This window comes from Trifolium pratense, linkage group LG3 (genome assembly GCF_020283565.1).
Source record: "Trifolium pratense cultivar HEN17-A07 linkage group LG3, ARS_RC_1.1, whole genome shotgun sequence".
In the NCBI taxonomy this organism is placed as follows: domain Eukaryota; kingdom Viridiplantae; phylum Streptophyta; class Magnoliopsida; order Fabales; family Fabaceae; genus Trifolium; species Trifolium pratense.
Window position 1 is genome coordinate 9,993,514 of NC_060061.1, and position 20,913 is coordinate 10,014,426.

General features: G+C 33.6%; 2 protein-coding genes across 2 annotated transcripts; both read left to right on the forward strand.

Moving 5' to 3' along the window:
* The first annotated feature begins 211 nt into the window (after positions 1-211).
* Positions 212-9,509, forward strand: LOC123914558. The gene is made up of 14 exons (XM_045965759.1): positions 212-343; positions 1,128-1,274; positions 3,127-3,279; positions 4,144-4,368; positions 4,494-4,640; positions 4,876-4,953; positions 5,068-5,214; positions 6,227-6,370; positions 7,132-7,221; positions 7,317-7,570; positions 7,742-7,758; positions 8,309-8,573; positions 8,692-9,093; positions 9,197-9,509. The coding sequence occupies exons 2-14, from the start codon at positions 1,133-1,135 to the stop codon at positions 9,317-9,319; spliced, it is 2,187 nt and encodes a 728-aa protein (XP_045821715.1). The 5' UTR covers positions 212-343; positions 1,128-1,132; the 3' UTR covers positions 9,320-9,509.
* Positions 9,510-11,602: 2,093 nt separating this feature from the next.
* On the forward strand, positions 11,603-19,765 carry LOC123917827 (T-complex protein 1 subunit alpha). The gene is made up of 17 exons (XM_045969678.1): positions 11,603-11,791; positions 11,887-11,951; positions 12,043-12,132; positions 12,228-12,314; positions 12,457-12,516; positions 12,630-12,680; positions 13,206-13,301; positions 14,633-14,698; positions 14,877-15,094; positions 15,474-15,570; positions 15,964-16,050; positions 16,396-16,530; positions 16,661-16,765; positions 17,792-17,920; positions 18,299-18,402; positions 19,034-19,124; positions 19,221-19,765. Exons 1-17 carry the CDS (start codon positions 11,719-11,721, stop codon positions 19,299-19,301), a joined length of 1,635 nt encoding a protein of 544 aa, XP_045825634.1. The 5' UTR covers positions 11,603-11,718; the 3' UTR covers positions 19,302-19,765.
* Positions 19,766-20,913: the final 1,148 nt, after the last annotated feature.

Below are 20,913 nucleotides of genomic sequence, written 5' to 3' on the forward strand. Positions count from 1 at the left end.
TTGTTCTCACATGTAGGAATGTCCGGTGATCGTGAACCAAATACTTGAAGTAAAATTCATTTTAATATTAAACTGATTAAGTGATGATTTACTTTACAAAATCTAGTTGATAATTTGATTGTTTGTTTTTTACTAAATAATCAGATTATTTTGAAGTATATGATATGATTTTCCCAGAATAAAAATAAAAAGTTTTACATCAGTTTTATTTTTGTTAACAAAACCAAAACATAAGGTTACCTTCCGTCAAAAGCGTTTTAGTAAATTAATCAGTAAAAAAACAACCTTCCGCGCTAACTCCGTCGCCAATCGTCGTATTTCCGACCACCACCATCTCCGATTGGTTAGTCTCATTCACACTTTCTCACAATAGCTTCTATCTATTCTCACCATATCATGCTTTTCAATTTTGTTTAATTACGTTACTCTAATAAGGACTTCGAATTATGATTATCAATAGCATTCACCAGTGATTATAATTTCCTCAATTCCATTTCCATGATGAAATACCTTATTTGCTGTTACCATTTTCGTTACCACTTGAAAAACAATTAATCTAAAATCCCCAATTTGTGAGGTTTTTTTTTTTTTTTGTGTGTGAGAAAATTTGTAAAATTTATTCTAAAAGTTTGTTTACTTTATTTTTGTTGTTATTGTTATCGTCTCTTCAAATGCAGCATAAGTTTATGTTTTGTCATCCATCTTTTGCCGATTTTCGGATATTTTCTTACACCATTGTTTATTCTATGCATTAGTGTTGGTTGGGGTACTTTTGGCATCTATGCAATGCAATGCAATGATGTATTGTTGTACTAAATGAAGATTCTAATATTTTTGCAACTTGGATGGCTGATTATGATTTTGGTACTTGTGTGGTTTGAATTTGTTGCAAACTAACCGTTTTGGTGGGTTATAGGAGCATTATGTATTGTTATTTGAACTATGGAGTATTGGGAATTGAATACAGTTCAAATTTTGGTAAACTGATTGTTTATTGATGTTGAATCAAAATGATTTTCAGGGCCCTAATAGCACTTTGAATGGGCCTATGTTCTTCTACGATAGCATATGTATGATGATATGTTGTTCTTAGTTCTGATTCTTTGTTTTACGAAATTCATTTTCAGATACCATGGCAAAGAGAAAGGGAAGAGGTCGGCCTAAAGGGTCAAGTGTTCAGAAAAAGGCTAAACAAAGTGCAAATGTCGAAACAGCTATTCTTGACAATCCATCAAATGAATTGGAAATGGAGTTTCTAGAGGAGCAGGAGACAGGTGGATATGGATTCACTTTATCAGATTCTCCTGTTCCAGTTGATCTTGGGTTTGTAGAGGAACATGAGACAGGTAGACATGGATTCCTTTTATCATATTCTCCTGTTAACTCATATTCCTTATTGTCACTTTTTTTGTTGTCATGAGAAGCATATGCTAACTGCTGTGGTATGTTGATTTTTTTTTGCATTTCACATACAAATATTCTTTCTTGGATTTTTTTTTTCTTCAGATTCTCATTTTTTTCCTGAAAAACTGTAACAAACGGGCTTTTAGAAGGGAGAAAAAGTTATTTTAATATTTGATTGAATAATTGATAATTTTTGTTTGACAAGATTAATTTATATGTTTTTTTTTTATCAAGATGAGTTGTTAATTTGATATATGACGTGGTGGATCGTTTTGAAGTTGAACTGGTGGAACATACTATCATTTATAAAGGTTACTCAACCTTGTAAGTTGTAACTTTCAGCATTTTAGTTAATCAATTAATAAATAACCCTTCTGCGCTAACTCCAACTGTGATTCCTCAAACCAACACCGTTGTTGATCATTGTATTTCCGACCACCGCCTTCGATTGGTTTGTCTCATTCACACTTTCTCACTATAGCTTCTTCTATCTATTTCCATCGTTCCATGCTTCAAAATTTGGGCCAATTAACATTGTGAAGTGTTACCTTATGTACGTCTAATTAGGACATAGGAATTGCAATTATCAATAGCATGCACTGCTGGTGATTGTAATTTCCACAATCCCTCAAAGAAGTAGTACCTTTTTTGCTGTTACCATTTTCGTTATCACTTTTAAAAAAGGGTCATGTTAACTTGTGCCCTAAAGGCACATGTTAAGCTACCTAAAAATAGAAATATAGCATTTAATGATACAAAGAATTTAATGTTTAGATAATTGAATACACCACAAGTTCAATAAATTTTTTCCACATTTATCTTCTTAACATGTGCCCTTAAGGGCACAAGTTAACATTCTCCTTTAAAAAATAATCTGAAATCCCCAATTTGTGGGGACATTTTCAGTTTTATGAGAAAATTTCTGGAGAATGTAGATTTATTCTGACAGTTTTTTATGTTTCATAGCTGTAGTTTTGTCTTCTATCATTGTGGGAGCCTTCTACTATCGAAGCTGATCCTCTGCTATGTTTTGTTCTTTTTAATGATTATTTTTGTCATTTTCAATAAAGCACTTTTTTGTTGATGCTCTTCGCAGTTTGGAGTTATTGATGAATGAATGGTAATGACCATTCTTTTTTATTATTTTATTGTCATAAAATGGTTGCATTGATGTTCTTGAACACAACACAACCCTTGTGCTGTAGTAGTATCTTAATCCATTATTATTAACTTATTATCTCTTCAAAGGCAGCATAACTGTATGTTTCCCTTGTTCATCTTTTGCAGATTTGCTGATATTTTATAACACCATGGTTTATTCTTTCCGTTTTCTTTATCATCATTATGTATTAGTGTTGGTTACTTTTGTCATCTATCATCTATATAATGTAATAATGTATTGTTGCATCAATTTAAGATTCTAATATCTTCGCAACATGGATGACTGAGTATGATTTTGGTACTTGTGTGGTTTGAATTTGTTGCAAACTGGACCATTTGGTGGGTTATAGGAGCATCATGTCTTGTTATTTGAACTATGGAGTATAGGGAATTGAGCATAGTCCAAATTTTGGTAAACCAATTGTTTCTGCATGTTGAATTGAAATAATTTTCAGGGACCTAATAGAACATCAAATGGGCCTATTTTCTTCTACGAAAGCATATGTATGATGATATGTTGTTCTTAGTTCTGATTCTTTGTTTTATGAAATTCATTTTCAGGTACCATGGCAAAGAGAAAGGGAAGAGGTCGGCCTAAAGGGTCAAGTGTTCAGAAAAAGGCTAAACAGAGTGCAAATGCTGAAACGGCTGTTCTTGACAATCCATCAAATGAATTGGAAATTGATCCTGAGTTTATGGAGGAGCAGGAGACAGGTACACATGGATTCCCTTTTATTATATTCTCCTGTTAACTCCTATCGGCTGATCATCGTATTTCCGACCACCACCGTCTCCGATCGGCTAGTCTCATTCACACCTTCTCACTATAGCTTCTTCTATCTATTTCTTTCATTCCAAGCTTCACACATGGGCTAATTATCGCCGTGAAGCGTTATGTTAAATACGTCTAATTAGGATTTGGGAATTGCTATTATTGATAGCATGCACCGCCAGTGATGGTAATTTCCACAATGCCTCAAAGAAATACCTTCTTTGCTGGTACCATTTTCGTTATCACTTTTAATAAATAATCTGAAATCCCAAATTCGTAGGGACTTCTTCTGCCGTGCGAGAAAATTTCTGGAGAATGTAGATTTATTCTGACAGTTTTTCTATGTTTCATGGCTGTACTTTTTGCTTCTATATTATTGTGGGTGCTTTCTAGTATTGAAGCTGATCCTCTGCTATGTTTTTTTCTTTTCAATGATATTATTATTTTTGTCATTTTCAATAAAGCACTTTTTTTTATGTTGATGCTCTTGGGATTTATTGATGAACTGAATGGTAATGAACATTTTTTTTTTTCATTGTCATAAAATGGTAGTGTTGAATGTTGATGTTCTTGAACACAACCCTCCACAATCCATTGTTATTATATCTTCAAATGCAGTATAACTTTATATTTCCATTGTTCATCCTTTGCAGATATGCTGCTATTTTATAACACCATGGTTTATTCAATCCGGTTTTTTATCATCCTTATATATTAGTGTTTGGTTACTTTTGGCATCTATCATCTATGTATGATGATATCATGTTCTTAGTTCTGATTCTCTGTTTTATGAAATTCATTTCCAGGTACCATGGCAAAGAGAAAGGGAAGGGGTCGGTCTAAAGGGTCAAGTGTTCAGAAAAAGGCTAAACAGAGTGCAAATGCTGAAACGGATGCTCTTGACAATCCATCAAATGAATTGGAAGTTGATCCTGAATTTGTAGAGGAGCAGGAGACAGGTACACATAGATTCACTTTATCAGATTCTCCTGTTCTAGTTGATCCTGGGTTTATAGCGGAGCAGGATACAGGTACACATGGACTCTCTTTATTAAATTCTCCTTTTTAACTCCTATTCCTTATTGACATTTTTTTTTGTCACAAGAAGCCTGTGCTAACTGCAGTCATATGTTGAATTTTTGCACTACACATACAGATATGCCTAAGAAAGGGGGACGGGGACGACCAAAACGGTCAAGAGATCAGAATTGTCAAGAGAGTGATCGTAGAAACTTAAGTAGTCCCTTCAATCTTTCAAATATGGTGGCAAATGTTCATGGGTGCGAAGAATCAGAAAATGCAGGTATGGTTGCATGTAACATTTGGATTTTAATTTCGCTTGTTTTCACGTTTACCTTATTCCCTCTTTTCTCTATTCAACAATAAGTTTTTTTTATTAGCAAGTCTATTTATTAGTTTTGCTATTAGGAAATCTTATGTTACCATATAACATAATTTCTTAAGACAAGTATGATATTAATTCTTATCAAGAAGCACTACACAGTCACGTGGCTTTCTTACAAGCTGGTTTTGTGCAGATCTCCAAGATTATGTTGTTGATAATCCATCAAATAAATTGGAAGTTGCTCCTGGGTTTGTAGAAGAGCAGGAGAGAGGTACACATGGATTCACTTTATCATATTCTCTTGTTAACTCATATTCCTTATTGACATTATTAATGAGAAGCATTTCTAAATGTTGTATGTTGATATTTTGCATTTCACACATAGATATGCCTAAGAAAAGGGGACATGGACGACCAAAGCGGTCAAGGGATCAAACTTGTCAAGAGAGTGTTCATAGAAACACAACCAGTTCCATCAGTCCTTCTACTATGCTGCAAGTTGTTCATGAGTGTGAAGAATCAGGAAGTGCAGGTATGGTTTCATGTAACATCTAGATTTTAATTTCACTCGTTTTGTGAAGAACCGTTGAAATATAGTGATCTGGGATACTCAAACTAAGTGGGAGATTGTTCGAGTTCAAGTTTGAGTGTTTGGTCCCATATTGGCTAGCTAAATGAAGTGTATGTAGGAGAGGTGAGTCATATACCCAATGTAGGTTTTGGGTGGAGACATGGTGTCGTTGTCTCTTGGTGGTCTTGGTCATTAGCTCATTATTGTTCTTGGTTCACTCTGGACTCCACAAGATGGTATAGAATTCTGTTCTAGGTCTATTGTACCACCATATATCCAGTCCTACAAAACTTACTCTCCAAATGCTAGTCTGCCACCTAGACAGTGGAATGGTTGGTAAGGTGGTGCAAGTATAGTGATTTAGGAGACTCTCACTTGGGGGAGATTGTTCAAGTAAAAGGAGTTAGTCTCATATTTGCTGGCAATGAGTTAAACAGAAGATATATAATAGAGGTTACCTATATGTCCAATGTCTTTAGGTGGAGATGCGGTGTCTTGGTCTCTTAGTGGTCTTGGCCATTAGCTCGTTCTTGCTTTCGGTGCAGATTTCAAGCTCCAGATGTTTGTCGCTGAGCGTGAGGTGATGTGAGTCCCACATCGGATGGTGATCTAACTTGAACAATCATCACAAGTGAGGTGCAAGTGTGAAACCCTCACCTTACAAGCTAGTTTTGTGGCATTGAGTTAGATCCAATCCAAATTCTAAGGCTTTTGTTAATGTTATGTTGGCCTTTTACGATATAATTGGTAAAGATATTAAAAATCATTTATTTTATGCCGAGTTTATATTACTTAAGTTAGTGGGGTTATCTGTGTTACGCACACACTCTCTCTCTCTCTCTCTCTCTCTCACATTCCTTGTATAACCTGTGTTATCGTCATTTTTTCTTGATTCCATGGTGCTGGTGGATGGAAGAGGGCTCATTTGTGCTAATTGTTTTCTACTATTCAATATTGTTGTGTTCATATACAGTTAGGCCTAACAAAAAGGAACAGCAACAACAAAGAGAGTCAAGGGTGCAGAACTATCATAGGAATCCTGAAAACACTGATATTTATGATGATTCATCAAATATGAGGGAAGACAGTCCTGTAGATAAAGAGGAGTCTGACGTCGGTGCGTTATCCGTTACCTCCTTCCTGATTAGTATATATCTTATTGTTTATTACACTTATACACCCTCTTTCTTATATTTAGAAAAAGTTCTAGTTTTATACTAGTAGTGTGTTTTTCCTTGGAAAACTTAGGGCCTAATTGGTTTAGATTTTTATCCATTCCCTTCTTTTTACTTTTTGTCATAAAAATCTTGTCTTATTTTAACTTTTTTTTTCTTCTTTACAAATATATATTGACAAAAAACTTAAATAACAAAAAATTCATTTTCATTTCCGATTCAGATATTCAAAATGGGGAAACATTTCAAAAACAAAGTTGTATGTTTATCCAAACAAACAAACCTTATTTTCCCATAACGAATATGATTTTATTATAAAGAGCTATCATATTTACCTGTGCCATGCACAAGTATACTTTGTCTTTTATATATTTTCTACAAAATATATATTTTTTGGCAAAAAATATTTATTCAAATGTTCAAGTATTTTATATAGACAATTTCAGACCAATAATTTTATTTGTTGGAATTTTTATTATCAATTTATAGATATCAGTTTCTTCGCAAGAACTTGAGAAACCATAATTTATAATATATTATATAATAGATGGCATCACATACTAGTAACTGACTTGAGTAACTAACTACATTATAGTTGGTATCTAAGTTTGCTTGTTGTCCTCTATTCCATTACTAGAAATGATAGTTAAGAATAATTTCAATAACAGATGTCTTATTATTAATGATTTTTGGTGTGTTTTAGAATATTTTAAAACCCTTATGCAAAGGGGACGGGGGCGACCAGGAGGATCGATGAATCAGAAGTTGAAGAACCACCCACAGAATGCAGATGGAAAGTTGAATGTTTTCATTTCGATGGTTCTATAGTTCCTGGCTTTGCGGTTCTATATGAAACTTCTCTTATTTTCCGATTGTTTTTTGCTTCAGATATAAGAGTCAGGCCTAAGAAAAACGTGAGAGGACGAACAAGAGGGTTGATACTTGAAATGAAGCGTAAACAGAGTCCAGATGGGAAGTTGGATGTTGTTATTCATCCTACGAGGATGGTGGCTGTAGGTCCAGGCCGTAATGACTTCATTACTGACCTTTCTATTATTCTACGCAAGAACGCTCGTTTTAATGTGAACAAGTGGAGCCGGGTTCCACAAGGTACTAGAGATACAATAGTGGAAAAAGTTCTGGTACGTTATTGACATTCCTGTTTATTCTGGTTTGTTTTACTTGTGATTATCGTAATTATAGCTGTCAAATAAGCCCCAAGTTCTCAAGCCCCACCCACTAAGTCCTCTGAATTATGGTCCCCTATTGAGGGGACTCTATTCCATTAAGTGAATAATTTTTTTTGGATCCAGGTCAGCGGGCTTCAAGGGTCCTGCTGTTAGATGCATATACATCTTAAACAGTTAATAACAAAAAAAATGTCATACAATTTGACAAGGCACAACACCAAGTTTTTTTTTTTTTTTTTTTAACAAAAGGCACAACACCAAGTTAAATTGGCATCTTACTGCATCAAAACTAGCTGCTTGAAAGGACTTTCGCCCACTAGTATGATGTGTCCGCTGTTTTGCCTTACTTGCCTTGTTTTTCATGCTCATTATCTGAATAATATTGACAACAAACATGTTAGGGAATTTATTAAAATTAACAGGGTAAGATAGGAACAACATAAATCAATATACCTCAAAAGAAGGGCTGCTAAAATAGTCAACCAAGAATTTCCAATCAGACTTATCGACATCATCGGGGACATGCTTCAAGGCCTCTTCCTTTGTTTCAAATACCAAGTAATGCTCATGAAGCCTGTTGCGCCAATTCCGATATAAACGGCCTGCTTCATCAATAATTGCCTTCCGTACCATATCTGTATCTGGAAGTCTCCAATTGTTCTGTGAAAAGAAAATCTATTTAAACTAAAGAACTCCGTATCCACAATTCTCAATAAAAACACACTTGGAAGGAAAAAAAATTGGAGGAAAAAAACTTCATCAGGGCCAAAACAGAAAATATGGAGTTTCTGCAGTGACACAAAGCAAGAGTAGAAGTGACACAAAGGCTACTGCAGATTCCGATATAAACTTAGCTCAGTTGGTAGAACAGGAACCTGATTTGCAGAAATTATGGCAGATAACACACATAAGGGCCAATGGGGAGTGGGTTGATGAGACATCTAAGGAAATAAATGTAATCACATTTTAAATTACTGCTGCAAGTTTATACTATATAACTTGAATTTGATGTTTTGCATCTTATTTAAATTGTGGACTTGTATTGTATTTTTAATTTTATTGATTCATTATAGGACAAGGTTGCTGAGCAAATCGATGAGAGGCTTCTAGAGAATGCTGAGGATGGGGTGGCAACAATTGAACCTGAAATTATTAAAACTGCTTTTAAGTCGGTGGTTGGGAAGAAATCATATATGCAGGGTTTTGGAGAAGGACTGAGTGAATCGTCAAGCTCTGCCAGAGTTCAAAAGCTTGAGGCTGAATTAGATGCCCAAAGGATGGAGACAGAGAATGCTAAGAAAGAGTGCAATGAAATACGAGCCAAACTTGTTGAGGTTGAGTCCCAACTGGCGGAGGAGCGGCGGAAACGAGAGGAGAGTGAGGCTCGATTACAGGATCGTCAAAAAGAAATGCAGGAAATCAACAGTCAGGTTCAGACTGCCATCCAGTCAGCATTGTCTCAATATTGTCCACCAGTGAGTATAAAAGATAAATATATTGTTGATTTTCAATTTTATGATCATTGGTTCAAGCTGCTTTTAATTTTGAAATTACATTAACCTATTTTATTTGTGATAGAAAACGGAAGCATCAACCTCGTCAGATCATGAAAAGATTGCAGAGCTTGAAGCACAACTCCATGAGGCAGAAGATGTGATAACAGATATTAGATCAGAATTAGCTCGGTATCGCTTGTATTAGGATAGTGAAGCAATCAATTGCAACCTTCTTACAATCTTGGTAAAAAGCTTGTTTTGGTTTATTATGTAAATGTGGTTTACATTAGTATGTGCAAGTTTGCTTCACAGACTCATAAAAGCATTAGCTAGGAACATGTATGTTTTGAAATGAATGTTAAGTTTGTACAAAAGATGTGAGGTATTTTCCTCAATTGTGTTTCCAGAATTATGCTCTCTGATGTAGTGGTAGACTGGACACCCTTGTGCAGTTGATTTTGGCTAACAAAATTTCTTATGAACAATCATCATTTAGCAATATTTACAATGTTTGTCAAAAAAAAGGTCAATATTTGCAATGAATTTTCCGTTGAAAAAGAATTGTACTTCTGATAATATTTACAGGAAAAAATATTTTTGGTACAGATTTTTTAATAAAATTATTAAACAGATGAGTTTGGTTGGTTGGTTGTGTGTGGGTAAATTTAGAATGTACTATGTACCATTTGCCATTTCATTTTTTATTTGTTTAAAATATTTAAAAAGTTAATTTATCTCCTGCGAATCACTTTCCCGCATTTTTTCCATTAAAACTGCAACTTTCTCCAACCTATATGTTTCTCATCCGCTATTTCATATTCACCATCCCACTCATTTCTATGAATGCCACAATAAATCCCCTATTTCTTAATTTCTACACTTCATCTTCAACTGTCTCCTCTTCCATTTTCTCCATCTTAATTCCCTCCCACTATTTTCAATATCCCGCCCTCTTAATGGTGATTGATCCCTCTATCCTAATTTGTTAATCTATTGTGCATCTATCCCTTTCTATTTTTTTGAAACAATGCATCTATCCCTCTTAAATGCTCTAATTGGGGGTTTTTAAACTTCAAGCACATTATGGTGATATTGTTTTCCGCGTGTGGCACTTCCGATGGTTTCATTACTTGATTTATATGGTGTTGAGAAGAACAAACATTGTGCTCAATTGCAATGGATGAGGATGGACATGTGTAAAGAGGGAAGATTGGAATTGTGGGTTGCATAACAGAGAACGTAGATGTAGTCAAATCAGCTGTTTTTATAATTTTCTTTTAAATATTTTAGACAAATGGTGATATTTTCATAGTCTAAATAGAATATTCTTTGCAAGTCTTACCAAAAAAAAATCTTTGCAAGTAATTGTATAAATTAATTATTCGATTTATGTGAGACTCAAATAAATGTTAAATTTTTCTTAAGAGTTTTAACGTTGCTGCTTGTCCAAGACATTAATCAATTTCAAGATCTTGGTTAAGCTAAAAGAAACTCGCACACCTTCACCACTGGACCATACATAAAAATATATATAAAAAATATCGAAGTTTAAATTTAAATAAGTATTTTTTTCCGCGACAACCTCTCCGCTGATAGAAGGTCTTGAAATTAGCGTGCGTAACAATTTTGTTGCCTTACATCCCAAAAAATAACTAAACCACCAAGGCTCTGTTTGTCAAAAAGAACTTATAACTTATTTTTCAAATGTTATTTCAAATAGTTTATGAGTTTATAGCATATAAGCTCATATGACAAAAAAAATGTTTGGTGAATGTGTTTTAAAAATAGCTTATAACTTATTTTTCAAATGCTATTTCAAGTAACTTATGAGCTTATATTTTTTTTTCTTTCAATTTTACGCCTATCATCTTACTTGAAAAAATAAATATCAATTAAATATATATATATTTTTTATGCCATTTTATACTTATAAGCTAATTCAACCGCTCATTTTACCAAACTACAAATTCGCGCTATAAGTTCATCAGCTATAAGTAGCTTGTCATCTATATGCTCCTACTTTTTTACCAAACAGTCTAAAATTTAAAATAATTTCTCCTCCAACTAAATAGTTGATTAGGTTTTTATTTATGACTATTTAGGAATCACATATATTAACTAATTATTAATTTTTTTTACACTATCAAGTTAATTAATTACAAACTACTACTATCATTTATATGAATTTTAAGTTTGTAAAAAAAAAAAGACATAACGACAGTACGAAAAATCTTTAGAATGTGAATTTGATTTTTTGTTTTGAATCAGTGTAAATATGAATTTATTAATTTCATTTTACCAAATGAAAAATTCTCCAAAAATAAATAAAATGAGTCCGGTGAGTTTATCTAAGTTTGTAGGGACATTACATTGGTCGGTGTTCGAATCTGGTCATCCCACCTATCCACTTAAGAGTGAAATTTATAGCAACTAGATTACTTGAAAAAAAAATAATAAATAAAAATGAAATAAAAAAATGAAAGAAAATGAAAGAAAAGCATAACATAAAGGAGAAGGTAAGTCGAAGTAGAAAAACGAAACCCTTATTTTGTACACAGTAGAGTCAGTCAGTGGAAAGCCCTAGACACTCTCTCACACTTCACAATGGCGCTCGTAAATCAAACCCCTGACATCTCCGGCGAACGACAATCCGGCCAAGACGTCCGCACTCAAAACGGTTACATCTCTCTCTCTCTCTCTCTCTCACATTCTCCTTCTCTCTCTCCGTAACCGTTTTTCTAACACTCTTTCTCTGTAAATGAACGAATGCAGTTGTAGCATGCCAAGCCATTGCGAACATCGTCAAAACTTCATTAGGTCCCGTTGGTCTCGATAAGGTATAAGATCCATCGATTCGCATCTTCTTCTTCTTCATCATTTTCATTCATTTTTCACTTCATTTCTCCGTTTTTTATTTCTTATTTTCAGATGCTTGTTGATGACATCGGTGATGTAACTATCACTAACGACGGTGCTACTATTCTCATGATGCTTGAAGTTGAACATCCTGCTGCTAAGGTTAACCTAATTTCTAAATCTTCATCGCGAAATCGATTGTTTATTCGTTTTTATTGATTGATTCAGTTTCTGGTTTTTTTGTTTTTGTTTTTTAGGTTTTGGTTGAACTTGCTGCACTTCAGGATAGAGAAGTTGGAGATGGTACTACTTCTGTTGTCATTGTAGCTGCAGAGCTTCTCAAAGTTAGTTTTTACCATTTTATTTGCATTTATTTATTCGATCTAATGTGTAACGCATTTTTTATTTATTCAATTGTCAATAAAATAATTTATTCAATCTCGTGTATAAGTATAAAGCGTTTTTTATTTTGTGTGATTTGTGTAGAGAGCAAATGATCTTGTTAGGAATAAGATTCATCCAACTTCGATCATCAGCGGATACAGAGTAAGTTTTTTATTTTTTCAATTTAATTGCCTGATTTTATGGCTAAACTACTTGTTTGAAATATTATGGTGTATGAATTATTAACTTCTCTTTGTGTTGATTATTTTGGATAGCTTGCTATGCGAGAAGCTTGTAAATACGTAGATGAAAAGCTGGCTGTTAAGGTAATGTTTCTTGAGTATACATTTTTTCTTAAGAAAAAATATGCATTTGTTAGGCCAGTTGTCTTAGATGGGAAATAGATGTTATAGTTACCATATTTGAAAGGGAGAGATGGTAGTTCACAATGATTTCTCTGTAGTGTTTTATAGAGTCATTGCCGTCTAGAGCTACTTTATGTTGGATTTCCAAACATATTGTAATACTGTTTTGATTTAACTTCCTCTTTGCCAAGAATATTGTAATACTGTTTTGATATGCTTACTGTCCCTGTTTTCATGTTTAAATCACCTTAAACAAAGAAGTTCTTAATGTTATATGCATATCAGTATATGTATTTCATTACTTAAACCAAGGAGTAATATTTATGAAATCTTGCATCTCTTGCCTACTCGTAACTGTCTTATTTCCCAAGAAGCATTTGGTCATTGTGTTGTGTCTTATGTCTTAAAATTAATGCATTCAGAATCTGTTGTGCATATTCTTTTTTGTAATGTGTTGCTTAGTCAGATTGTGCCCTTCACTTATAGGTTGAAAAGCTGGGAAAGGATTCACTTGTTAACTGTGCCAAGACTAGCATGTCCTCTAAGCTGATAGCTGGTGACAGTGATTTTTTTGCCAATTTGGTACGTTTGCAACCATTTTGAATTTATATTATATATATATTGAATACTGGGTGTTTACATTGCTTGATACAAACCAATCATAATTTGTATGACTAGTTCATTCACATCTAATTGGATAAAGCTTATATACGCAAGCTTATTTACATCATTCTGTTTCATCACTCAAATTATTCTTGGATTATTAGTTGAAAACTTGATACTGACGGAGCTATATATGGCATATGCTTTTCCTCATCTCAATCATAATCAGGACTTAGCTTTCTTAGGTTTTCCACTTTCTGTGCGAGAAGAAACAAATTCAAATATTTCATTGGTCTAATCATGGTTTCTACTATGTAGTTGCGCGCTGAATGTGTAAATGGTTGATTGTATCAATCAGCAACTTTCTGAGAAATGTGGAAATGATCATATTAACGATTATTATTGGATCTACCACACTTCTAGATATGTTTCAGTTAATTCTAAAAGGGGTCAAGTTACCATTTGTTTGTTATTATAATCCTAATTAAAAAATTTCATTTAATTGTTCTATGGTTGATTTAAAGTAATAGAGTAGTCTTTCCTCCAAAGTTCTACCCTAAAATTGTTTTTTTTTTCCCACCAAATTTGCGAGATTCACAGAATGGTCCCCCTATGTATTTAATGAACATTTCATCACTCTTTAACTAATTACCAAACTAATTGCTCTCACTTCCCTTATTCCTTGGCATCCTCTAATGTCCTAACATGGCATGATTGCTCTCGCATGAAACTTTAGAGTAAAAGCTTTATTTTTTATTCTACTAGATTTAAAAATCAATCCCAATGATTTAAATGTGGATGATACTGAAGCATTTTTTCATTCCAAGTGCTTCATTGAATATTAGAAGTTCTAAATTTTGATAGAAAGTCATCAATATCTCGTCAAATGATAATTCATTACGTCATTGCTTGATTGAAACATTATTGCTAAGGACAGGGTCATTACATGATAAAACCTTTGACTTATTGAATTCACTTATTAGACAATTTAACTTGCGGTCACAGCGCTTGTATTTTGCAAAAGTAGTTGGGAGTTATAAGGCTGTAACAGTGGTCTCAGGTTTGATTCCCACCTGACCTCCAACAAAAACTTACAAATTAACAATTAGCATCCTAACATTGGCCCTTTCGATTGTTTTTTCACAAAAGTAGTTTTGTTTCTCATTATTTAGGCTTGTTGTTCTGAATGTATTTATTGGTTATGAAGGAGATGCTAACTGCTGTTTTTTGATTGAGTTTTGTGGCTGTAGGTGTAGGCACTCAATATTCTCTTCAGATATGAAATTTATTTGTTTGTGCAATTTATGCAGGTTGTAGATGCAGTGCTAGCTGTAAAGATGACCAATGCTCGGGGTGAAGTTAGATATCCAATCAAGGTTGGTAGCAGAACTTGTTTGATATATTTCTCAAGAGGCTTTCTTTCTGGATGAAAGATGTCAATTTTGAAATATGTTGAACATCTGTATTGTGCAGTTTCGTCTCGTTTCTGACATGGTTTAACAATCATAGGCTTTGAATGGATTTAATTCTGTATCATTTTGATTTGGGTTCCAGGGAATCAATATATTGAAGGCACATGGTAAAAGTGCTCGAGAAAGCTTTTTGATGAATGGTTATGCTCTTAATACTGGCCGTGCTGCCCAAGGAATGCCTCTTAGGGTTTCCCCTGCAAAAATTGCTTGTCTTGATTTCAATCTTCAGAAGACAAAAATGCAATTGGGTGTCCAAGTATTAGTTTCTGATCCCAGGGAACTTGAGAAAATTCGCCAAAGGTACTTTCTATATGGTTTCTATAATATTATGATACCTTCCTAGATCCGCCAACTTTCCTTCAATCTAATGAGAACAAATTTATTATTTTATTGAATATAAGCTGTGTAAAAGAAGTGTAAACAATATTGGTATGGATGGTAAATCATGAAGATAATCGAAAGCACTGTTAAGCTAGAAGCTTGAAATATTATGATTACTGATATAATTGTATAATTTTTATTTAAAGCACTGTTAAGCCATCTTGTGTACCGTTTCGTTTCATTGTGGAAGTTTGCTTGTACTTGGTTCGGGACAATTCTCCACCCATTTTGCAAGATAAGTTAACATTTATGTAATATATATGTTTTAACAAATGATCACTTTATCCTCCTATTTCAGAGAGGCTGATATGACTAAGGAACGCATTGAAAAACTACTGAAAGCGGGAGCCAATGTTATTCTGACTACTAAAGGAATTGATGACATGGCACTTAAGGTATGTTGCTTCTTTACAGTCTGGTACTTTTTCTTACGACTTTTCTCTTTGAACAAGAGGATTTAGTTACAATATTTAATGTAGAATTTCAAAGATGTCTTTCTGTATAGTCTCTTGACTGCTATAGGCCAATCATCTTGATATCTGAAAATTACTTACCAATTTTATCCCTTATTATAAAATTACTAATCAATTCTGATTATGGGAACCTCAATATTGAATTCACACTATACTTGTGAGATCTATGGATCTTTAAGCATGTACTTCTGATTTTCTTCTTCCTGCATTAATACATGTTATGGGTCATGCTGATAGGTTACGTCCTTATACTATTTTAAAAGGATCATGCATTTAACATAGTATTTCTGCCTGACTATTGATTCCTGGTTTCAGTACTTTGTTGAGGCTGGGGCAATTGCTGTGAGACGTGTTCGGAAAGAGGATATGCGTCATGTTGCCAAAGCAACTGGTGCAACATTGGTAAGTAAGCCTTTGTTTAGTTGAAATATATTATTGGAACTGTGGGATAAGGTTTTATGTTGGCAGTAAATCAGAATATCTATCACCATGGACTTTTTGAAAATGCACCATTTCCATGGACTTTTGAAAATGCACCATTTCCTATTTTGCTCCTCCCTTTTCTTCTGCAATTGAACAAAAGATTGATGTTTGTATAGATTGGGAATAGGAATAAGTAAAGTTTTTGGGTCATTAAAGTACTGTCTTTTGTTTAGCATACTTTTGAAATACATGTTACACATACTATTTTACTCTTTTGATTATCAGATTATCAATCTTCATTTTTATTGTGATTGATGAATGCAGGTCTCAACATTTGCTGATATGGAAGGGGAGGAAACTTTTGAACCATCGTTTCTTGGAGTTGCAGATGAGGTTGTTGAGGAGCGTATAGCTGATGATGCTGTAGTCATGATTAAAGGGACCAAAACTTCCGGTGCAGTAAGTGGTTGGGGGAACTGGGGGTTGAGTTTAATTTTTGTTTAAAAGTGTAATTTCATCAAAACAGATTTCCTCTTTGGTACACATCGTGTATGATATACATTATCACCTGACTGTGTTTCCTCTTTAGGTCACTTTGATTCTCAGAGGTGCAAATGACTATATGCTTGATGAGATGGATAGAGCTCTGCATGATGCGTTATCAATTGTCAAGAGAACGCTCGAGTCAAATACAGTAAGCCTGCATTCTCTAGCTTTTGAGCCTATTTGGAAACAGTTAAGTTGTAATAAGTTCTTCATGTCAATGGAATTCACTAAATGAAGGCTCCATTTAGAGGGTAACCAGATACCATGAAATGGAAACTATGGTCTTAAAGTTCTATTTTAATGGACCATTAAATCGATGATTAATGAGGGTCTTTTTGGTTGATAATTTAAAGGAGCATACATTAGAATAAGTATAATGTCCTAGGAATTCAGGCTTTTTTATGGTATCACATTTGGGTTGATTCCTTTATGCTTACTACAAAGTGTTGGGAATTAAATCTAAATGTTACATAGTGATTTAGACTTTGAACTCACACCACTAAACTTGTAAGGACCATTATTCTTTAAACACCACCGAGTAACATAAATAACATAATCCTTCAAGGTGTACTTGTGTCATGAATTTGTAAGGACCGTTATTCTTTAAACACGACCGAGCATGAACAGAGTTATAGTAGCACAAGAACTGCTACTTGAGGACTTACAAAGAGTCTATTGCTTTGAATGTGGGCAACTGAAAGTTGATAATTAGAACTTGCTATAGTTTTCATTTATAGGCCACATGCTGCTATATCCAATGTGATACAGAAATGTCCACTAAATATTTATGTTCTAAATGTCAAGAATCAATACTGTATTTTTCTGTTCTTAATAATTTTTTATGACGTGGCACTGGCTTCTATATTGTTCTGGGCTTTTGTCTGAAAACATGAAATGAGACCAGACAACTACTTTTCAAGGGATCCTTGGCGGAATGCTTGAAATATTGGAATGTGTTGTTAATTTGTTATATTGGAAGTTAGGTTGTGTAGTGTACACAGTCTAAGCAACAGTTAGGCTTTGATGGTTAAAATTGTTACTCTTTACTATGTTCATTGATTAAATTGAGTTTTCTCCTGTTTTTGCAGACCCACAGTAAATTCGGTCTCAGTTTTTTTATTCTTAATATTTGATCTGCATTCTCACACTTGGTTGATCCAAAATATAAATTCAGGTGGTTGCTGGTGGAGGTGCTGTTGAATCAGCATTATCAGTTTATTTGGAATACCTTGCGACAACTTTAGGATCACGGGAGCAATTGGCTATAGCAGAGTTTGCCGAGTCTCTGTTAATCATTCCAAAGGTGAGAATCAATTGAAGTTTTGCTAGGTCTTATATATATGTATAATTTTTTTCTTCATATAACTAGGATGGCAAGTCCTGGTAAAACTAATCGTGTGAAGTTTGGTTTTCTCCCCAGTCTAATAATTTTACATCAGTATATAGTTGTTATAGTTTCTGTAAAAATTAATTGATTCGGTAATTGTTACCACATTTTTAGTTTGGTGGGCTAGCTTTCATGTGGGGTTAATGTGTTGTAGAACATAGTAACTTTTTTGGCCTATTATTTAACTTTAGCCGCTTCATCTTTTGTGTCGAGTGGTTCTTTGATATATTAGCTCTAGTTTCGTAACATGTTCACACTAAAAATGTCCATATTGTTAACACTTTTCTGTTGCAGGTGCTTGCTGTCAATGCTGCTAAGGATGCCACCGAGCTGGTTGCAAAATTACGTGCCTACCACCATAAAGCACAAACTATGGCAGATAAGAAGGATTTTGCAAAGTAATTGGCTACTAGTAAATTGTAACTGTATATTTTCCTTTTTTTTTTCTTATCAAAGCTTTTGCAATATTTTCTGCCAATCCATCAAGGGTTGGTTATTTTTGAGGTATTTCAGATATATGGTTTCTAGCTATCTATGGATATCATATTGTTGATATATTGTAGATTATGAAACTAGGAAATTTACTGTTTGGATTGCTAGTTACTTTTTTTTACCTATAATATCAGTTTTTATTATTGATGTCCAATATTCACCCATACATCATATTGTAGACATGAATTCCACAATCACGACGTGAGTTACTGATTGGCTTTTGCAATGTCATTTGCCTATTTTTGATTGTTTAGGAATTTTATGCTTTAAATTGCATCTGAGATATGAAAACATGCAAATTTGGTTTTAGGTTTTGACAAGTTGAAAGTTTTGTGCATATGCATATCTCTGAGGTTTGATTAGAGATTATAGTATTCTTACATTATGCCAATGCATTAACGGAATATGAAATAAATATATGCTAACAATTGCTGGGATAAACGAACTTTGCTGTATGAGCTCACAATCGCTGTTCTTGTTTCAGCATTGGTATTCTTTTCTATTTCTTAAAATATTGTTTGTTTTGTTTCCTTGTAGCATGGGTTTGGATCTTGCAGAAGGAAAGATTAGAAACAACTTGGAAGCTGGAGTCATCGAACCTGCAATGAGCAAAGTCAAAATTATTCAGGTGCATATTTAGTTATTTATATTATCAGTAGCTGGCTTCAAAATTGAGCTTTCTATACAAGTTGTCTGAGCAAAATTGTTTTCCTCCATTTGTCAGTTTGCAACTGAAGCTGCTATTACTATTCTTCGAATCGATGACATGATCAAGCTTGTCAAGGATGAAGGTCAGGAGGAATAGTGTGTAGTTGAATTTTGATGGAATTTACATCCCAGTTCTTTCAAGGGGAGGGCATTTGCAGCTTGTGCTGGTGTGCATTTGAAGAGGAAACTATATTTATTGTCCTCGATGGTTTCTGAAAGTAGTTACTATATTTTCTTTACAAGTTTGCAGCTAATAGTTTGCGGTAGGGCGAGAACAATTTGTTTTAGGTAACAGTTGAAAAGTGGATGTTGACAGTGTCTGTGTCGTGCATTGGCTGGTTGCATGATGTGCGCATGCCTTTCCAAGGCAGTGTTTGGTTTGTGGAATTTTGATGTTTCATTGGTAGTTACTAGTTTTTAATGGAAGAACGTTAAGTGGGATAATATAATGACAATTTTGTAATAGAATCACTGGAATTAGGGTTGGATTGGAATTTTGAGTACAAGAACAAGTGTTCACATTGGATTTGTTGGAAATTACGCCTTCGTAGTTTTTTGCTATATTAACATATTGTTATTGATATTTAATATATATCCTGGAGACCTTTACAAAAAAAGATTGAAATCACGTAGAAGTTTGAATAGAGATCACAATTGACACTGTAAAAAAGTTTACACTACGTAAAATGAAAAGTTAGAGAGAAATTTAGAAATTTGTTTCATTATTTTTTTTATTATTCATGCTTATTTCATTTTTTAATCAACAATCCATGAATATTCAAATTATAAATGTTTTTTTCATTCTATAATTTCTGTGTCCAAACACAAGATGCATTGTTAGGATGCGTTGTCACCAGAAAATGTATGTAAATTATAGAGGTAGTTTTTATAAAATTTGTTTTATTTTCTTCTCTCTCAACTAAAGTGTAACAATTGTATGTCTTATTATTCCAAATTGAGAAGTTAATATTTACTCCCGTTACTTGAAAGTGGCATGATACATTAAGTGGAACTAGCTTAATCCATTTAAGAGGATAAAATTCTTTCAATATTTATTTTTTCATTCATCAAAATTGAATCCGAGACCTAAGTAGCCATGCAAAACAAAACTATAAACTATAAATTGACTAACAAGTTGTGTTCATTGCAAATTGAGAATGTCAACAAGAGTAAAACCTGATTGGCCATGCAAAACAAAACTATAAACCTATAGTAATAAACTTCATATATATATATATATATATATATATATATATATAAAAACAAATGTATACGCATATGTGAAAATATAATTAAAAATAATTTATAAAGTACCTAAATATACATTTATAAATATTATTTTAATAAAACTTTCGGTGACAAAATGCCGTCCTCATCCCCAAACCTCTCTTGGGAGACTTCTTCTTCATCCCCATCTCCACGGAAAAAATTCTCGACCTTCAAATCTCCAAAAAATGCAATTCCTGTGAAGATCCCCATCTACAGATAAAAACTTTTAAGATAAAAAGACCAAGACTTTATACTGTGTGTAACACTAAAGTTGAGATTCATTTTCAATTGCAACTTTATTCACGGGTAGATAAGATATTTATGCTCAACTTATTTTTTTGGATGTCTCTCAATTGTTATCCTTTTATATGTTGCTCTTCATTTGATCAGATTAGGTTTATGAAGCAATCGAAATCGTTATTTTAATTAAATAGCTTTTG

Excerpts from the sequence above, each read along its gene's own strand:
- LOC123914558 (XM_045965759.1), top strand. The coding sequence starts at position 1,133 with ATGGCAAAGAGAAAGGGAAGAGGTCGGCCTAAAGGGTCAAGTGTTCAG. Across the intron at positions 3,280-4,143 it reads TATGGAGGAGCAGGAGACAG|GTACCATGGCAAAGAGAAAG; the intron begins GTACACATGGAT and ends ATTCATTTCCAG. Across the intron at positions 6,371-7,131 it reads TAAAGAGGAGTCTGACGTCG|AATATTTTAAAACCCTTATG; the intron begins GTGCGTTATCCG and ends GGTGTGTTTTAG.
- LOC123917827 (XM_045969678.1), top strand. The coding sequence starts at position 11,719 with ATGGCGCTCGTAAATCAAACCCCTGACATCTCCGGCGAACGACAATCC. Across the intron at positions 11,952-12,042 it reads GTCCCGTTGGTCTCGATAAG|ATGCTTGTTGATGACATCGG; the intron begins GTATAAGATCCA and ends TCTTATTTTCAG. Across the intron at positions 13,302-14,632 it reads GTGATTTTTTTGCCAATTTG|GTTGTAGATGCAGTGCTAGC; the intron begins GTACGTTTGCAA and ends CAATTTATGCAG.